At 52.8% G+C, this 18,913-nt stretch overlaps 1 protein-coding gene across 11 annotated transcripts in view; it reads right to left on the bottom strand.

Annotated features, from left to right (window-relative positions):
• The window catches only part of LOC141568886 (uncharacterized), a 28,351-nt gene that overhangs the window by 6,639 nt on the left and 2,799 nt on the right, over positions 1-18,913 (bottom strand). For 2 of the 11 annotated variants that reach the window (XM_074319992.1, XM_074319993.1), the window contains exons 3-6: positions 16,010-16,134; positions 15,081-15,181; positions 13,453-13,576; positions 12,778-13,292 (exon numbers count right to left, since the gene is read on the bottom strand). The exons of 2 other annotated variants lie outside the window; for them this stretch is intronic. In XM_074319992.1, coding sequence (XP_074176093.1) covers positions 13,286-13,292; positions 13,453-13,576; positions 15,081-15,181; positions 16,010-16,134 — 357 coding nt within the window. In that variant the 3' untranslated portion in view covers positions 12,778-13,285. Of the gene's footprint in view, positions 1-4,449; positions 7,561-7,675; positions 7,867-12,777; positions 16,135-17,542; positions 17,607-18,913 lie in introns of those variants that run through there. 7 more of the 11 variants (XR_012492150.1, XR_012492151.1, XR_012492152.1 and 4 more) reach the window with 6 other exon arrangements.

The following is an 18,913-nucleotide window of genomic DNA, read 5'->3' as shown; positions in this document are numbered from 1 at the left end:
AGACCATATGGACCTTCTCAGGCTGGGACAGACTGAAATTATGACATGTTTCATCTTGATTGACAATTACCTTTCCCTGGAAGTTGGGGAACAGCCCGGTTACAATTACATCTTGTACAATAAAACGAGGGAAATAAAAAAGGGAGTCATTATTTTATGACTATGGTCTCTGGCAGTTGGCTGAGGAGGTAATCTTTATTCTCACTGCTCCTGTGTTTTATCATTTTATTAAGAGTTAACTCTCGATTATCCACATGTGAGCCAAAGAGAGGATTTTTATTCTCACAGCTGTTAGGGCTTATTACTTTATTATTCTTGGTTTAGGTTTGTCCCCAGGCTCCATTTGGGGCATGAAAAAGTCATGATTTCTTATGTTTTACAAGTGCACCCTTTGAATTATGTGCAGTAAACGTTTATAATCTCCATATCACTTCTTCCTTCTTCTAGGGTGGGCGGCTATTTTTTTTTCATTGTGGTAAAATACGCAGACCATAAAATTGACCATTTTCACTATTTTAAATACAATTCAGTGCCATTTAGTATACTCACAAAGTTGTACAGCTGCTTCACTATCTAGTTCCAAAACAATGCCATCATCCCAAAAGGAGTCCCCGCAGTAAGCAGTTACGCCCCATTCCTCCTCTCCCCCAGCCCCTGGCAACCAGCAGCCTGCTTTCTGTCGCTACACGTTTGCCTGTTCTGGACACTTCATCGAAATGCAATCATGCAATATGTGGCCTCTTGTGTCTGGCTTGTTACTTATCATAATGTTTTCAAGGTTCATCCATGCGGTAGCCTGTGCGAGAACTTCATTCCTTCTTATGGCTGAGTAATACTCCATTGTGCGTGCACACCGTGTTTTGTTTCCCTGTGCATCCGTAGATGGACAGTTGGGCTGTTTTCGCCTTTGGGCCATTGCCAATAGTGTTGCTGTGAACATCTGTGTTCAAGTGTTTGTTTGGACACCTGCCTTTAATTCCCAGGGTCTATTTCTAGGAGTGGAATTGCTGGGTTACATGGTGTCATGCGGGGAGGCCTGCGGGGTCTCTGCTCCCGCTCCCCACATAAGAACGCAGGACATGGTGAGGCCAAAAAGGAACACCCACGGAGCCATAGGTAGGGGAGTCATACCACTATATTCTCTCTGGCGGCACTATAGTCTCACTGGAGGCTGGATCCACACTGTCCGCAAACCACCATCCACGCTTGCCAGCCCAGCCACCATCTTCTTGCTAGCCCCCATTCTCTTTTTTTCCTCTCTCTTCTAGCGTAGCCACAGCAGTTATATTAGTGGCCAATGGCTCACTGGTTACAGCTGACGGCCAACTAGCCACAGCTGATGGCCATGCAATCACAGTTGATGGCCATTTACTACCTGAGCCAGCACCTGTCTATGTGAGGCCGAGAGCCTGGAAACTACTTTCTGGGGCTCAGCCCCCACACATGGCAATTCTGTTTCATTGACGGAGGAGCTGAACCACTTTATGTGCCCACCAGCAGTGGGTGAGGATTCTGACTTCTCCCCTCCAACTCTTGTCAGCTGGATGTTTTGCCCAGTTAACTCTCCTTTGTGTCAGTGGAGAAAAGAGGATTTTCAAGGTCATGCTCCTACCACTTCCCTAGCCTTTGGCCTTGGTGCCACGGTCAGAGTTTCATTCTGTGGTGCTGTTCTAGTGGGAGTGTCATGCAGGGTGTCATGCGGGGTCTCTGCTCCCGCTCCCCACACAAGAACGCAGGATATGGCGAGGCCGAAAGGGAACACCCACGGAGCCATAGATAGGGGAGTCACACCACTATATTCTTGCTGGCGGCTGGGTTGGAGACACAGGAAGCAGGAGCCACACTATCCGCAACCTGCCGTCCACTTCTCTGCAATCCGCCCTGCTAGCCCAGCCGCCATCTTCTTGCTAGCCCCCCCCCTGCCCTGCCCATTTTGCTGCTGGCGTAGCCACGGCAGTTATATTAGTGGCCAATGGCTCACTGGTTACAGCTGACGGCCAACTAGCCACAGCTGAGGGCCGTCTAATCACAGTTGATGGCCATTTACTACCCAAGTGAGCACCTTTCCACGTGAGGCCGAGAGCCTGGAAACTGCACTCCTGGCTCTGTCCCCACAGAGAGGTAATGGGGGGGCAGTAAAAGGGGGGCTGCGATGTCCTCTGACCTGGTAGCCGGGTGCTTTGGGGAGCCCAGGGGCAGGCTCACCAAGGCCCCTTTGGCAGAGTCATGGAGGATTTGGGCTTTGGGGAGCACCCCTTTCTGCCATTAGCTGTATGGCCTTGGGCAAGTCACCTTGTTGAGCTTTCCTTTCCTGTCTTAAAATGGTGTCACCGAACCTGCTGATGCCACACCCATGGCTCCTGGACATTCCCGCTGTTCACCCTGACACCTGGACTCACTTCCTGTGCGGGGTCCGTCCCCCGGGGTAGAAGTGCCGGACACGTGCTGACGCGCTGTGCCCCCAGGAGGAGCCCTAACCAAACAGTGGACAAGGAGGGAGTTGGTGGACAGCTGCCCAGCTCTGGGGCGGGTCTCTGTCTCCCAGAGTCCCCACAGGGAGGGAGTGCCATTTGCCCACGGAAATAATTACATGAATGAGGCGCTTTTATTGGCTGTCTCCTGTCCCTACCTCACTTCCCACACCCTGACTGGAGCTTGCTGCATTTCCTTCCCGATTAAAGCATTAATTGTACTCTGATCCTGGCCTCCGAGTCCACTTCCTGGGGACCCAGCCATGACCTGTGGGGAGGGGATCTGTCATGCAGGGAGGCCTGCGGGTTCTCTGCTCCTGCTCCCCACATAAGAACTCAGGACATGGTGAGGCCAAAAAGGAACACCCACGGAACCATAAGTAGGGGAGTCATAGTAGTATATTCTCTCTGGCGGCACTATAGTCTCACTGGAGGCTGGATCCACACTGTCCGCAACCCGCCATCCTAACTGTAATCTGCGCTTGCCAGCCCAGCCACCATCTTCTTGCTAGCCCCCATTTCTTTCTGCTAGCGTAGCCACAGCAGTTATATTAGTGGCCAATGGCTCACTGGTTACAGCTGATGGCCAACTAGCCACAGCTGACGGCCATCCAGTCACAGTTGATGACCATTTACTACTTGAGCCAACACCTTTCTATATGAGGCTGAGAGCCTGGAAACTGCTTTCTGGGGCTCTGTCCCCACAGGATCCACCTGACCTGACTTGGTGCGGGGCATGGGGTGAGCCCTCAGTGGAGATCAGTGGTTCTTGTCACTGTTAGAATGGTTAATAGCTGTTTGTAATTATCAGTCTGTTTTGGGGAACTCGTCTCCCTACGGGGAGAAGTGAACTGGAAACAAACATGGAGGCTTCTTGATTTCAGCATAGTTTTCTTATTCTATTAACAAGGCGCATGATACAAAATCTTGGGCCTTTATCTTATGAGGCTAGCACCCCGCTTTGATAGCGGTTTGTTTTCCTCTCAGGCTTGTGTTTTTCCGAGGCCGAATCGCAAATGAGCAGGCTTCTCCACTCAGGTGGGGTGGGGAGAGCCGTTGAAGGTGATAATGCTGGTCTGGATGCAAAAAATGGCTGTAGATAATCCACAAAGTGGATAATCAGCTGTGCAAAGGTGGGAGGTGGTCATGCTTATTTATACCCAAGCTGATATGGGGCGGGGGAAAGCTTGGGGGGGGGGGCTGACACTTGATGATGGAATGAGCCAGAACCTTGACAGAGCACGAAGCCCTCAGCTCAGCAGGGTCCTCAGCAGTGCCTCTTCAGAATGAGGGGGCTGCCGGCCACAGATGCCTGCTGGAAGGGATGTGTTGCTTTCACTCACAGACTGCATCCTCCCTTCACGAGCCCTGATCCACCATCATATGTTAAGTGCAGAATCCTTAGGACCTGAATTAAAATGTCTCCACCTGTTAAAGATGGACTATTCTTTAACAGGGCTCCCCAAATGCCATTTTCCATCAGATTTTCTCACCATTAGCCCAGGATAGAAGTCATACAATCAAAGCGGAGTGATAAATGGTTCTCTCTGTACCCAGTTTTCAATACTGGATTCCCCCCCTCCCCGGGACTGGGGGAGGTGGGACAGAGGACAAAGAGACAGCAATGAGCAAGGAACTGACCAAGGACACAGGTCGGCCTGCAGCCCCTGCCCGCTCTCTCCTTACCACCAGTTGGCAAGTGCTCACAGGTACTTTCCAATTATCTTAGGCAAAAATAAAGAGGATCAGGTTTCTATGACAACCAGCTCTGTCCTCCCACCTGCATCCATTACGTGTGGAAGAGCCTCAGCCCCTGGCTGCCAGACCTCCACCTTCTCATTGCTACATGTTTGCACCGTCCATGGTGAGACAGAAACTGGGTCCCATGTGGCCCTTCATCCTGGTCCTCCGGCTGACCTCTGCCCCGGTGACCTGTACCTGGTCATCTCCACTCATCCCTGCCCACTGTCCCCCACCCCAATGTCACTAGCTGCCCCCAGCAGGCATGGGGTGGAGAGTGTATGTATATTTAGGACTGGGTCAGAAAGTAGGTGGTGGATGAAATGCCAAAATATCTAGATTTGTGCCCATTTAGAGTGTTCCCAGTTCTTCCCAATTTCTGCGTGCCACGTTGACTCAGTGCACTTTAGAACCAAGGAGGAGGGATTTAGGGATTTAGGAGGGAATGAAGGCTCCTGCTCCCTGACCCTCCAGAGCGCCCAAGGTTGGAGCTGTCCTGGCTGTTTGATTAGGTCTCTTCCGGGTCAGACCATGTGTCGTTGCTCTGTGGCGGCCACCAGTCTGCTCTTGCTGGCCAGGAATACAATGTTCTGGGCTGCATTTTTCTCCACACTTTCCCTGAGCGCTTTATATAAATACCTCCTTCACGGCCATCACCTACTCCATCATGGAGACCCATCAAAGGAAACAGCCAAGTCCATAAATTATTGCGCAGACCATTCCAAACAATAAGGCAGTTTTACTTACTGAACCATTAAATTTACATACTTAAATTCGACCCAACCAGACGTCGCGTGGGGATGTCTGAGAGCCAGGCAAACAATGAGTTTCGGGAAGTGCTATCGTGTTTTCCCACCTCTCACATGAAACTAATGAGGTGCTTCAATTAAATCATCATTACAATCACATCTTTATTTAGTTACTTAGCTGTGTTTGACCTGCTGCCTTGGGCAGCTGGGGCGTCCCCCCTGTGGCCTCCACTGTCCTGACCACTGCCAGAGGTCAGCAGGAAACCGGTGGGTGGCTGCGAGGCTGCTTGGGCCCATGGGTGCAGTGTTGATGGATATTGTTACCGCCTCCAGAATCTATTTGAGGCCGGCCTGTGGTTTTGTCATATCTGGAGATCAGAGCCAGCATGTGGGAGACACACACTTGACCCCAAGGGGTCTGCCTGGACCCCTACATTGAATCTGACACCAAGTCTGGCCAATTATGTCTTTGAAATATTTCTTGGATCTTTGCCTCTTTTCCATTCTTAACACCAGTGTCTGAGCCCAGGCCCCAGACCTTGTCCATTTGGTGTGACTCCAGCTTCATGCCCTGGCTGCCAGAACAACTTAAGGAAAAACTAAACCTGGCCTCGTGTGGCCCAGCTGAGGGCCCTTCAGAGCCCCACTGTCTGTGGGGGTGTGTGGGGGGAAGATCCATTCCTGGGCGTGGCATTCATTCCCGCCCACCCCCATCGACTCTTCCAGCTTTGTTGCCTGTCACTCTTCGCCTTGACCTTTACAGTTCATGAGAACAAACAGTCTGGGGTCCCCCAGGCCCCTGCCTGCGCAGTTCCCACCTTCGTCCTGCCACATTCCACGGAGACTTGCTTACGTAACGTCCTGGCCTAGCATGTCCTTCCTGCCTCTATTTTCTGGTGTAGCTGTAATTTGTCCTTCAAAGCACAGGCATCAGTCCCTCCACTCCTCCCTGTGACTTTCCAAATCCTCAGGTGGGGCTAAGCGCCCCCAGGAATCCTGTGGACTCACTCACGATGTATTTAGGAGGATGGGTTTAAGTGCCTGTTGAGGGGTGACTCACATCTATCTCTAAGCCCACAGCACCCAGCAGAGTCTGGCATACAGGGACGCCCCCAAAAGTCCGACAGGCAGATCCCACAGGGTCTGCTTCCTGGCCCTCTGTGTGTGTCCTCACTCTGCTGCCCTTGGCCCTAGGACACTCTTACTCTTCATTGGTACAGGAGTTAGACTCACGAGGGCCCTGATGGGGACATATTCCAGTCACAGGGCAGGTACCCACACTTTCCAGGTGCTTCTTTGGACAGTGGTGGAAATTAGGTTACAGTTGCATGTGTCCTGGAAACCACCCAGAATGCTTTGGGAACTGCCTTCTGGGGGCACCTCCTTGGAGTGTGTCACCCAATCGTTTTAAGAACTGGCCCAGGACAGATCCAGGCATCAGACCACAGGGGAGGGGACACTGCTGGTTCAGGTGGATGACCTCTGAGGTCACCCCAGTTCCATTCCAAGGAGGGACGCAGGAGGCCCCGGCTGCCTCTGCCCATTTATGCCCAAGTATACCAGGAAGTATCTATTCATAAAGTGGAGTGTGTTGCAACCCATCCCTGCCCAAGCATCAGGTTTGAAAAGCACAAACAGCCCCCAAAGGGTGCTGGTTTGCACAGATTGTGTGGCAACTGTCCTCCATCCCCCATAAGGTCAGGAGGGCACCCCGAAGGCAGAGACCCACCTTTCTATACTGTCCTCCCACTGCTTTGCTCACATCTAGGTGTGGTGTGGGGCCAGGGGTGGGGCCGACGTTTGGCTCAAGAGCAGTATAATACAAGCCACATCTGAAATGTTAAATTTTCTAGTAACCACGTTAAATGAGTAAAGAAGAAACAGGGGAAATGAAATGTAACAATACATTTTATGTAACCTAATATATCAAAAACATTATCATTGCAACATGTAATCAGTATAAAAATTGTTAAAACGATATGTTGCATGTGTTTCTGTCCCCAGCTTTTGAAATCCAGTGTGTATTTTACACCCACAGCCCCTCTCAATTTGAACTCGCCTTGTTTCAAGTGCTCACAAACCACATGGGGGCGGGGGGTGGCTACCTGAGTGGACAGTGCAAGTGTTCACCAGCTGCAGATAGAAGGGATTATCCTGAATTCTATCACTCGCCATTCCTCAGGCGTGCAGGTGGAGGCGGGGGCAGACAGCATCAGCCATACCCCACCAAACAATATCAGGGCCAAAGCAGAGGGGTGGGGGTGAGGGGGTGTAGAGGCCCCAGTGTCTAAGTATACAGTGGACACTAAATATCCAACCTCAGCAGAAGCATCGAGAATGAGTTATTTATCAGGTCTGGGACGCAAAGACGCTTGCCATTAGGACCCCACGGACAGGATGGCCGAGGGTGCTGACGAGGCAGACCCTTTCCGGAGCCCTGCGGGAGAGCCTGGCCCAGGATGTCATCGGGGTCATGCCCATTGTGACGAAGTAACGCTCGCACACCGCCAGCAGCCTGCCCAGGATCTAACCCGGGATTCCAGGATTTCCCAGGCAGCGACAACAGTCTTCCCAAGCTTCATGATTAATGGCTGGATACCCTGGTGTGAAAACCATTTAAAAAATGGCACTTTTATCATGGACAGTGTTCCACACATAGTAAAGGTCATATGTGATAAGAGCATTATCCATATTTCTTGGGCAAACACGCCTAACCTTGTAGAGCAGGATTCCTCGGTGGGTCAGCCATCCATCTCCTGTGCCTCAGAGGGGCCGAGGGCGCCGATTCTTTGCCAGAAGGGACAAGAGACCGCGGCCGTGGCACCACGCAGGGGCTTCAGACAATACAGTGACTTGTCTGCCGGCCTCTCGCTGTGTGTGGGGCACAGGGCATGAGGCCCCACAGCCTGTGAAAAGCAGCCGAGAAAAGAAAGTTTTCTGACTATCGGCAGCTGCTCCTGCCAGCTTTGACATCCTCTGGATGGTTTTGGAGGGGCCGCCCCCTCAGGTTGGGGTCAGGAGGGAGCCATGCTCATCTCGGGGCTCTGCTGCCCAGTCTGCTGCTTGGCTCTGTCACAGTGGTCTCCGCAGGGTTTCGGGAGTGGCCCTGTCTTCTCCATAAGCACGGGCTGAGTGAGAAAATGCCTGAGAGTATGGAAGGCAGATGACTGGACAACTGGTCTACCTGCACAGGGGGGAGGCCATGTTCGGGGGCTATGGGAGAACCCTTGGTCTCAGTAACTCATGGCACAAGGCTGATCGGCCGTGATCGGGGGGATGGCTCACATTCCCCGAGCCCTGTGTGAGGGGACACCGGGTGCAGTGCTGGTGATTGGTCATAGCCTGGTAACCTAGGATAAAATCCACATGCTGAAATGTGGCTTTTGGGCAGTGGTGTGCTGCTAAATGTTTGACAGCCAGCTCTCTGAAAAACAAATGTGTGTATTTATCATAAATTTTACTGATATAAAGAATGTGTAGCACATGTTTACAAATAATATGCTCGTTTACAAATAATAAAATACGGTATTCCTTATTATAAATTCCATACAGCCAATTGATAAACACAAGGTGTTTTTGTTGATTTTTGCTGAACTCATATCTGTAGCCAACCTGTGGTTGCAGTTCAACCCTAATTTGACAATCTTGTGTGTGTGTGTGACATTCAGTGTAATGACAATGAGCCCGTTTTAATTTGAATCTATATTATTAACAGTCTATCACTTTCTTAAGTCTAGACAATCAACAAAACTATACAAATAAAGTCTTGATTTGTAGTTCACCGATTTCTGTGGTGTAAATCCTCCTGTTATGGGCACTTTCAAACCACAAAGTTGGAAAGAGATGTGTGGTAGCCACCCGTATAGAATATTTCCACCAAGAAATAGAAATAATCTCACGCGTGTAGCTTATAATAAAATACAGTGAACTAATTGGGAAATGTAGAGTCCTGAGTTTTTATTACCACTGTTTTTAATAAAATTTAATTGTGAGTTTATATAACGTTTTTGTTTTTTTTTAAACGGTGGGGTTTAACAACCAGTTCACAAGACTCCTGAAGATCTACTAATTGGATCTCGCAAGCAGGTAGAAGTTAGTTCCAGCATACCCCTGCCCCGGCCTGTGCAAGCTGCCTTGGCTGCTTCTCATGTTCACTCAGGATATCACCCTCTCCTCGGGTCTCACTGGGTTCCTTTGAGTTGTCCCTGCCCCCTGAGGTTTACACACACTGTTTCCTCTGTCTGGAACGCTCCTCTTCTTGTCCCTTTGCTGGGACACCTCTGCCTCCCCTCCTCTTTCCCTCCGTTCCCATCCTTCCCTTTTTCACTGCCTGTAGATTCCAACCTGGAGCCCGGGGTTTAAATTCCTCACATTATTATCTTACCTCCACCTGCAGCAAATAACATCACTGCCTATTATCTGTAGTTGTTGCTGAGACCTGTCTACATGTACCCCTGGATTCCTACTGCCCTCGCTGAGCAGCCAAGCGGGCAGTGTGCAGACAAAGAGAATCAGCCGAGTTGGCCAGGCGTGTGCCCTGCCTCTGCCCCTCCAGCCACCCTGTGCAGCAGGGGCTGGGTTGCAGGCCAAACACAAAAACGGCATTTGAATGGCTTCCTGGTTCCCTTTCCCACTCAACAAACGTGTTATCAGAAGGTCACGTCAAAAACGTAAATCTTAGAAGACAGTAACAGAAGTGCCCGATGGATTACTAAGAAGTCTAAGGAAACTAGGGTTTTCTATATCTCCATTCTAGATGATTGCCAGTGGTGACGGAACCGAAACGCTTATTACTGAGCACGTGCAGAACAGGCTTCATTACTGGGATGAGAGGAGGTAGGGGACTAGTTGGTCTAGTTGGTTTGTTAGTTCATTCATTCGTTCACTCACTCGTTCATTCATTCAACACACTTGGGAGCCACGTGTTAGGCTCTGAGAAGGACCCCAGGATGAACTGTCTGCTTCTTTCCACTGAAGGACCATGGGTCTGCCCTCCCATCTCTCCAGGGAACAGAGCTAGGAGAAAGCAGCCTAGAATACGAAGGACACAGGGAAACCTCATTTTAAGTTCTAACCTTCACTTTGGAAGTTAATTATGTAAATTATCCCATTAACTCCATCTTCCCTGATTGGAAGGCTGGGCATGAGATGGAGGCTCTCGGACAGCCCCGAGACAAAGCCTGTGGGAACCGGGAGGGCGCGTCCAGGAAAGGTGCTGTGCCGTGTGGACAAAGGGACGGAACAGCAGGGAGACTCACTCACGGTTCAAGGCTCTTAGGGGGCAGTAGAGTCCAGCTGTGTCCACTGGGCACTGGCTAGGACCCGCTTCAGCACAAGGTGATGGATTTGGGCCAGACAGGAGAGGTCCACAGCAGAGCCTCGGAGCGGGTGGTCTGGGGGTGCTGTGGAGACTCCTCGGACTCCCTTTTGGCAGAAGGACTGTTTGCACCAAGGCCGCATGCTGGCTCCGCCCCATCTCCTGCTGTGTGTCCTTGCTTTTTTGGTGCCACTGCGATGCGCGCATGTCCCCCTGCTATTTCTTGCTTTGGGGGCTTTATCTCATGGTGCCTCCACCAGTGTTCTTTCTGCTCTTCCTACCTGTGCCCACCTGGCCAACTCCTTTGTATCCTTTCACCCAGCTGTATCGTCGCCTGGTTCAGGAGGTTTGCCCTAATACCTTGACCACCCAGAAGAGACAAGCACCCCCTCTCTGCACCCTCACTTTTCAGGTCACCTAGGATGTGTCCCATGCCATATTTGATGTGACAGGACTGTCTCGTTCTTGTCCTTGCTGCGTCATCACTTAGTGCACGCACACACAAGGCCAGCGCTGATGCACCTTGAATAAACTGAACAAGACTTTTTGGGGACAGGGCACACAGCAGAAGGCCTTCTCCCCGGAGGGCACCTCCTGGCATTTGCTGAATGAATGGGTGGCTGGGTGGGTGAGTGAGTGGGCGAGGCGTGTGTGGGCAGGCGTGTCCGTGTGGACGCGTGTGGGAGTGAGGAATGGGCCGCCTGGGTGTAGGGGCGGCGTACAGGCAGGTGTGTGCTTCTTGCTTGCAAGCATACACGTCGGGCGTGGGGCAAGTGTCCCTCGTAGCAGCCTTATTTTGGCTTTTCTAAATCAACTCAACTCCCCATGGTCTCAGGTGGGGCCCTGGCATCTTTGGGGCTAGAAATTCCTGATGCTGCAGTAATTGTTCTTGTTAATTACCAAGAAGCATCAAACGAGATTTTTTTTTCTACCCTTTAACTGTTATGCTAATTAGAATTGTAGAAGCTGTTGCTCTTGAACCTGGAGAGTTAGAGAAACATTTGCACGAATACCTGGGAAGCTGCCGTCCAAGCCAGTTATTCTATTAATGAGGTTCTTTCTGGTCATGGAAGAGCTGCTCCGGTGTGTGTGCACATTTGCCTGCGTGCTGTTGGAAGGGCCTGCCTTGTGTTTTGACACTTGCAGGCTTGGTGAGGCGGCAAGTCCCACTGCCTCTCCAGCACAAATCTGCGTCACTCACCAACTCCTGGGTGGCCAGGGGCTACGGCATGGAGGCAGGAGAAGTCATGAGCTCTTGGATTCTGGTCTTCACTTTTCAGGTCTACCGTGTTTCCCCCAAAATAAGACCAGATCTTGTATTCATGTTTGCTCCAAAAGACGCATTAGGGGCTTATGATCAGGGGATGTCATCCTGAAAAATCCTGCTAGGGCTTATTTTCCAGTCAGGTCTTATTTTCAGGGAAACACAGTAGTATCAACATTAATTAAACTTCACCCCCCGCCCCATTTTCCAGATTGGAAAGGGAAAGAGCCCCCAGGAAGGGGATTAATGAAGGGGACAGGGCCTTGTCAGCCACCTGGCTCAGCCCTTATCCTTTCCCTCCTCAAAACCGCAGGCCTGGGCCGGCCCAGTGGCTCAGGCATTTAGAGCTCCGTGCTCCTAACTCCGAAGGCTGCCGGTTCGATTCCCACATGGGCCAGTGGGCTCTCAACCACAAGGTTGCCAGTTCGACTCCTTGACTCCCACAAGGTATGGTGGGCAGCGTCTCCTGCAACTAAAGATTGAACACAGCACCTTGAGCTGAGCTGCCGCTGAGCTCCCGGATGGCTCAGTTGGTTGGAGTGCATCCTCTCAACCACAGGGTTGCTGGTTCGACTCCCACAAGGGATGGTGGGCTGTGCCCCCTTCAACTAGCAACGGCAACTGGACCTGGAGCTGAGCTGCGCCCTGCACAACTAAGATTGAAAGGACAACAACTTGGAAAAAGTCCTGGAAGTACACAGTGTTCCCCAATAAAGTCCTGTTCCCCTTCCCCAATAAAATCTTTAAAAAAAAAAACAAAAACAAAAAACTGCAGGCCCGTCCCACAACCACTTCGTGGCTGTGTGGGCCCAGCGTCTCCCTGTATGAAGGAACCCTGGGTGCAAACACACCTTAAAAGCCACCAGGTAGAGGGTGGGTCTCTGCTGAGGAGAGGAGCACAGTGAGCAGCAAGGACAGCTTTGCAGGCAGGGCCCTGGTGTCATTTGCATGGACCTCATGGGAGCCACAGCCGCCTGGCCTGCTCTGCCCTCACCTGGCGGGCTTTTGGTGGATGAGGATGGCCTACAAGGGCAGAAGCGAGGCTCTCGCTGCCAAGGAGCCTTCCTCAGCCTTACTCCTCTTCCCCATGGGCCCCTCCCAGGGATGGCTCCCCACGCAGTGACTCTCACTTCCCGTCTGAATATGCCCCCTTGTCCCTTCTCCTTCCCCACCATCCCCTTCCGTGCACCCAACACATAGCCACAGGTTCAGTTTCACAGATCCGGCCCAGGGAGCTTGGAGTCTGAAAACCTAAGGAAAGCTGGATGTCAACTTTGTCTGGTTTTCTAATTTCATCTCTTACAAGCTTTCAGGAAACTAACATGATTAAGCTGTTCACACGATTCATTAGCATCATGTTGGAAATCCAGTAGTATATTATACTGTCCGAGTAATCCAATTAGCACAATGTATCTATTTAATGGGAATATTAGCCAGTGGCCACTCCACACCAAGTTGTGTCCGCCTTCCCCACTCTTGAAGCATTTCCCCGTGGGAAGGGACTTGCGTGAGCACAGGAAACATCAAAGGAGAGTGAGGCAGCCCACGTCAAGGGTGGGGAGGGGGTGCAGGGGTGGCTATAATGGGGTGAGTCCTGCAGTTACAGATGTTTGGTGCTGAGACAGGATGGCCCAGTGGGAACAGAGTGAAATCAGATGGCACGGGGTTCCAACTGCAGCTCTGCCACTCACTTCGAGCTCTGTATCCTGGGCAAGTTCTTGACCTTAGTTGCCTCCCAGTTTCCTTATTTTCTGTGAAATGGAGACAAGAAACCCCTCCTCGCAGGGTGACCATTCGACAAGACAGTGAGGGAAACCTGGCTGGTGCTGGCTACACGGCGGGCAGCGTGCAACCTTCTCTCTGACCACCCAATTCTGTTGTCTTCAAAGACCAGGGCCCACTCCCAGCTACCTCAAGGACAGATGCTGCCACATGGCACTGCCATCGACATCCGTTGTCATGGTTACCGGCATCCCATGGGGCTTCCAGGAGGCACCTGGTGAAGGGGGTGTGGTGGGTCCTGGGGAGGACGAGCCTGTACAGGAATGTTTGCACCAAGACTCACCACCTCACTCCCAACTCCCTCCACCCTGGTGCTGGGTGTTCCCATCCCTGATTACACGCATGGCAGCCGGCCTTGCAAAGTGGGCAAACTCAGTGGTTCCCCTTGGACCATCACTGTCAAGGCAGCAGGAACCTGCGCTGACTCAGGGTCCTGGAGTCCCCTCCCCAACTTCTAGCCATTCCCAGCCACCATCCTGGGGAAGCACTCAGCAACTTTCCCAATTCACTGATTCTTTCCCTCACTCATCCACACAGCATGGGCTCAGGGGCAAAAGGAAGCTTCTCCACCTCGACAGCGAGCGGCCTCTGGTGGCCTTGCCCTCGACCCAGGACCCTTGCTTCGAAGGGCTCTGCACTCAGCTTCTTGCTCTTGAAATACTTAGTGATACTGATCGCCGTCCTGAAGTCCTTCCCACGTTTTGACTGCGGGTCCCCTTTGTCACCTGCACTGGGCCAGCAGATTGGGTAGCTGGCCCTGCATTCAGCCTCTGACAACCCCACATGCACATATCAGCACCCCATCTTACAGACAACAAAACAGGCAGCTGCCCAACAACATCGGGTAATGAGGGTCCAAACCTCTGAGTTTTTGCCATATCAGCTGCTTTGCCCGATGGCGGGGAACACACTCTCTCTGATTTGTTTCACTCTCTGGGGAGGTGGCAGGTGCCAACACTATATTACACCAGCCCATCACATCAACTGTATGTTGTAAAGGGACTCTGGCAAAGTGACAAGGACGGGAGCTACCCCAATCTCTGCCAGACCAATGCTGGGGACTCATATACCCCCACCCCCATTTGCCTTCCTCTTTGGGGGAGTATGGAAGCCTGTGCAGCTTGGGGAGCAACGTGTTGAGGCCTGTGGAAGGCGGTGCCATGCCCAGGTGCTGGCTACCTGCCAGCCAGAATAACAGAAAAACAAAGGGATCCCCCACCTGGCCACTGGGCATCTTCTGTCCAACCTGTGTCCATCCAGGCTCCCCTCAGCCCGCAAGGCTCAGCCGTGTGCTTGGCACTGAAGTGGACTCTCTCCCTTCAGACACCCCAGGACACCCACAAGTACCCCCAGAGGCCTCCAGATTCACCACTGACCCTGGCGCTCCCCCTTCGCCCCCAGCCCTGGAGAGCGCCTTTGGAAGGCTCCCCGTGGAGCTCTCCGGTGCCCCTCCTGTGACTGAGACGTCCCCACCGTGTGCCCCCAGACTAATCACTGCGCTGTTCCACCTTCCACACTAATGACAGGTGTGCGGTGGAAGAAGGCTGCCTGCTGCCAGTGCTTTCGCTGACATCACACCGCTCTGTGCCCAGCAACACACCCTCAGGCAACTGAAATCCTAATAGGTTCCTCTAACTGCCTCCTGCATCAATTTTGACACCAGGCTCTTTCTTCTTCCTCCCCACGGCTTGCTTTATAACTGTCATTGTCATTGATTTTGACTAAAAGAGAAAGAAAAACCCGCTCTGTGCTATTACCATTGTAAGTCAGCAAGGCAGAGCGCTCTGGGGAGAGCAGGCAAGGGGCCCGGAGCCAGGGGTTTGGGGCAGGCGTGCACGCAGGAGGCTCCCCACGGACCCTGTGGGGGGACAGGGGTCAGTGAGGGAAAACGAGGGAGGCTGGGGTGCTGATGGCAGGTGAGGTCCCTGGGGGACCCTCGCCACCTCCTCCCTTCTACCTGCATTTGGGGGAGCTGGCTGAGGGTCCCATTTCAAACCGCTTTCTGGAGCAGAGTCAGAGCCAACCTGAGTGCGAACAATAGAGGAGGGGCCTGTGTGTCTGGTGACAAAGGCAGACGGGGGAGGGGCTACATAGCGTCCAGGGAGAGAAGCCTCCGTCAGGGGCTCTATCCCTTGTGGTCCCATCGATCCTGGACCATCTAAGCTGTGTGTGGGGTCCCCTCTGTGGGCTCCTAGGGTTCCCCAGAAGCAGGCTTCCAGTGCACACTGCTCTCACGTAACTGCATTGTTTTCAGTGAATGTTTTCCTCAACTGCATAGCCTTTCTAGTGCTTTTCACCTCAGATCAAGCCCCATGAGGACCGATGCACCTCAATTTCTGATTTGAAAAGCATGTTGATGGGGGGGGGGGCGTGAAGGTCCCTCCAGGTAACAAAACTGATGACAACATCCCTCATGCTTCCGTGTGCTGACTGACCCTGGCTCCCCCTGTGGTCTTCTGCGCTGGATGCATTTCCAGAGAAGGGATATGCTGAGTGGCACAAGGCATGCTCTAGATTGTTCTGTGGGCCCCGGGGGAAGGAATGAATGGGTTTCTTGTTTCTAAACCCGTCACTAGCTGGCCCTGTGCATCCCTAGTTCAATGATAAATCAGGTTCTGGAATGTATGACTGAGTCAGCTCCCCACCCCATTGCCCAGCGCAAGCCCGCGGTGCCCGCCGTGCCCACCTGGCACGGGGTGGAGAGGAGGGCTTTTTACTGGTCTGCTGCCCCAGACACCGTGTCATGGGGTGCTGGGTCCCTGCTCTTGGCCCTCTGGTCTCCTTGGAGAGTTTTATCTGTGTCCTCAGGCCCTGCAAGGGCGAGAGGAGGGTTCCTTTAGGTGGGGAACATGTGCTAGGAAACATCTTCGGGGTTTGGAGGAAGGCAATTGGGACAGACCCCGCCCTGGGGTCCCTGGGCAGCGCCCTGCCTGCAGAGGGAGTCTTTCCTGGGGAGGGTCTTGAGGAGAGCCCGTGGGTGGGCTTCTGCTGCTGTGGCTTGGCGAGAGTGACGCCACTGCCTGTCTTCCGGGATGCCAGGCAGTCCTACTTTCCCACCCTCCACCCCATGGGACTGGTAAGTGGGCATCTCCCAGCTGGACTCAGGATGCCACTGCCAGCAGGACAGCCCTGTGCTCCAGCTCTCCCATGGCGATCCAAGGCCCGGAGCTGGCTCTTTCTGAGGGATCTGCTGAGCCTCCCCTGGCGCTGGTGGTTTCCTGCATTTGCAAAGTCAGGGCACTGAGAGGATGTGGGAGGGGCAGCTTCCGTCTCGGCAGCTGTTGCTGGGCAAGAATCCACCCCCAAGTCTGCCATTGGTCCTACTCCCTCTTCTGGGCAGAGTGGGGAGTGCTGCCCGCTCCCAGGGCCCTGGTCCACTCCATCACCCAGGCTGCCCGGTGGAGGCCATGACCACCAGCTTAGGTGCTCCCCCAACTCCGAGGCCAGCGCCATCCTGGCGAGCCCTGCACAGAGAGACCGAAGCAGAGGGACCAGCCACATCACTGTATGGCAGCTGCAGCATCACGTATCCTGCCTGCTGCCTGCGTGGCTCGCCCTCCTCTTCACCCACCCAGGGCCTCACCCCTTCCCAGGACTCTGTTTTTGATGGAAGAGCAGGTGGGCACCCTGGCCCTAGCTCTCCCACCATCCTGTCTCCTGGAGTGCTGTGCCCGGCACCACAGACAGCCAGGGTCTCTCTCAGGCTGTGCACCCTTATGGAATGCCAGCTCCCTGAGGGCAGGCCCCGCTGACTTCTTCTCGGCTGTACATTCAGCACCCAGACAGCACCTGGCATAGAGCAGGGGCTTAGGACACACTGACGAATAGAGAATTATACGAGCGGTAACAATACCACATCGCTTTCCCAGCCAGAATTGGCCAGTGTGTGCCCTTCCCCTGGGAACAGAACTTGATTTCTGGGAGGCCTCGGGGCCCCAGGAGAGAAGGAGCAGATACGGGGTGAAGTGGCTGTGTGGTGGCAGGAAAACTGAGCTGGCGTGGTGGGATAAATGGCAGAGGCTGAGGGGCCGGAGAGACAGGGCAGTGAGGACAGACCCTGGAGAACTCCAGGAAGACTGGGTCAGCAGTGCCCTCCACTCATCAGGTCTCCTGCCTCCAGCCAGAGTAGCTGGACGGGCCAGCCTGTGGCCACGAGGGTAGTTAGGGTAGGAGACAGTGTGTCTAGTGGGTAGAGCACAGGCTTTGCAGGGACACAGACCTGGGTCCATATTTCTGGGTGACCTTGGGGACATCTCTCAACCTCTCTGTGCCTGTTTCCCCATCTGTTAAATAGGAACGACAGCAATAATAATGAGCTTCACAGGGTTGTTATGAGGAGACAATGTGCTGATGTATGAGAAGGGCTTAAAACAGTGCCTGGCACATGATACATTTTAAATAAATGTTAGTGAAAAGTTGCCAGCAATAATAATAGCCAAAGCAGGGATGTTGACGAAAGTCTTAGAAAACAAGAGGCCTGGGTTTCACACCACACAACCACAACTGGAAACACTGGTCTCAGGACCACGCCCCTGTCAGTTAGGGAGGGCGGGCGGCCACCGGGCTCCTGACTTTGTCTGGGGACCTTTCTGTGTCAGGTGATAAGAGGACTTAGGCTTGTGGGACACCTCTCCAAGGGCAATCACCTGCCACCTTCGTTCCTTCTCTGGGCTGTAAATGGGCCAGTGACCATGAGCATCGCATTTTGGGTGAGGAAAACCAGAGGCGCAGGTAGTTAGTAACTTGGCCAGAATCACACCTTCCCAGTCAAGGAGGGCCAGAGCCCACGTCTCTGAGCTCTGCTCAGAGTTCCTGTGTCCTCATGCTAGGCTGGGCCTCTGAGGCCTGTTTATTTGTTTGTTTGTTTACACATAGCCATCGACAGTGCTGGCAGCCCAGATAATCCCAGGGAGGGGGTGGACCTGAAGCTTACATAGGAATGTTCTAGATTGGGCTATTATGATCACATTATGGCCATGCACCACGGTTCTGGTGCCTGAGAGGTTACAAAGGACTTGCTCACTTTATTTCTGTTCTTCCCAATAACCTATGAGGTTTTCATCCCACTTTACAGATGCAAATGAGGCTCAAGACACAGGGGTTTACCCAAACTCCCAGGACCAGTAAGTATTGTAAAGGCCAGACTTGCACCAAGATCTCTGGGCTCTAAGCCGAAAGGTGCCCTCTCTGAGATCTAGCATCCTACGACCTGGCCAGGGCCCGAAGGTCATCGAAACTTTGCTCCTTTGGGAAGAAATCTCAGGCAGAAGCCAAGTCCTGTTCTCCAAAAGAACCGTGTCCCATCATTGACCCATCACAGCCCAGGTGATGCTGGAAAAATCGTGCTCAGGTGCAAAGACCCCTCCCCCACCCCATGCTTGTTCTAAAAAGGGAGCCATCTACCCAGGGAACATTCCCCAGGAATAATTGCTAAAAGGCCTAATTTTGGAGATAACCACCGTTATAAACGTCTCATTACTTTAATTAAAGTCTCATCCATCACTGACGTGCTGTTCCCCGAAGCAAGGGGCTAATGTGGCAGCAGCCAGTGTGCGTTCCACCAAGAGGCAGAGCGTGTGTTACATAGCAA

This window comes from Rhinolophus sinicus, linkage group LG15 (assembly GCF_036562045.2).
Source record: "Rhinolophus sinicus isolate RSC01 linkage group LG15, ASM3656204v1, whole genome shotgun sequence".
NCBI lineage: Eukaryota > Metazoa > Chordata > Mammalia > Chiroptera > Rhinolophidae > Rhinolophus > Rhinolophus sinicus.
The sequence above is the reverse complement of the archived record's forward strand: the minus strand, read 5'-3'. Positions and strand labels throughout refer to the sequence as shown.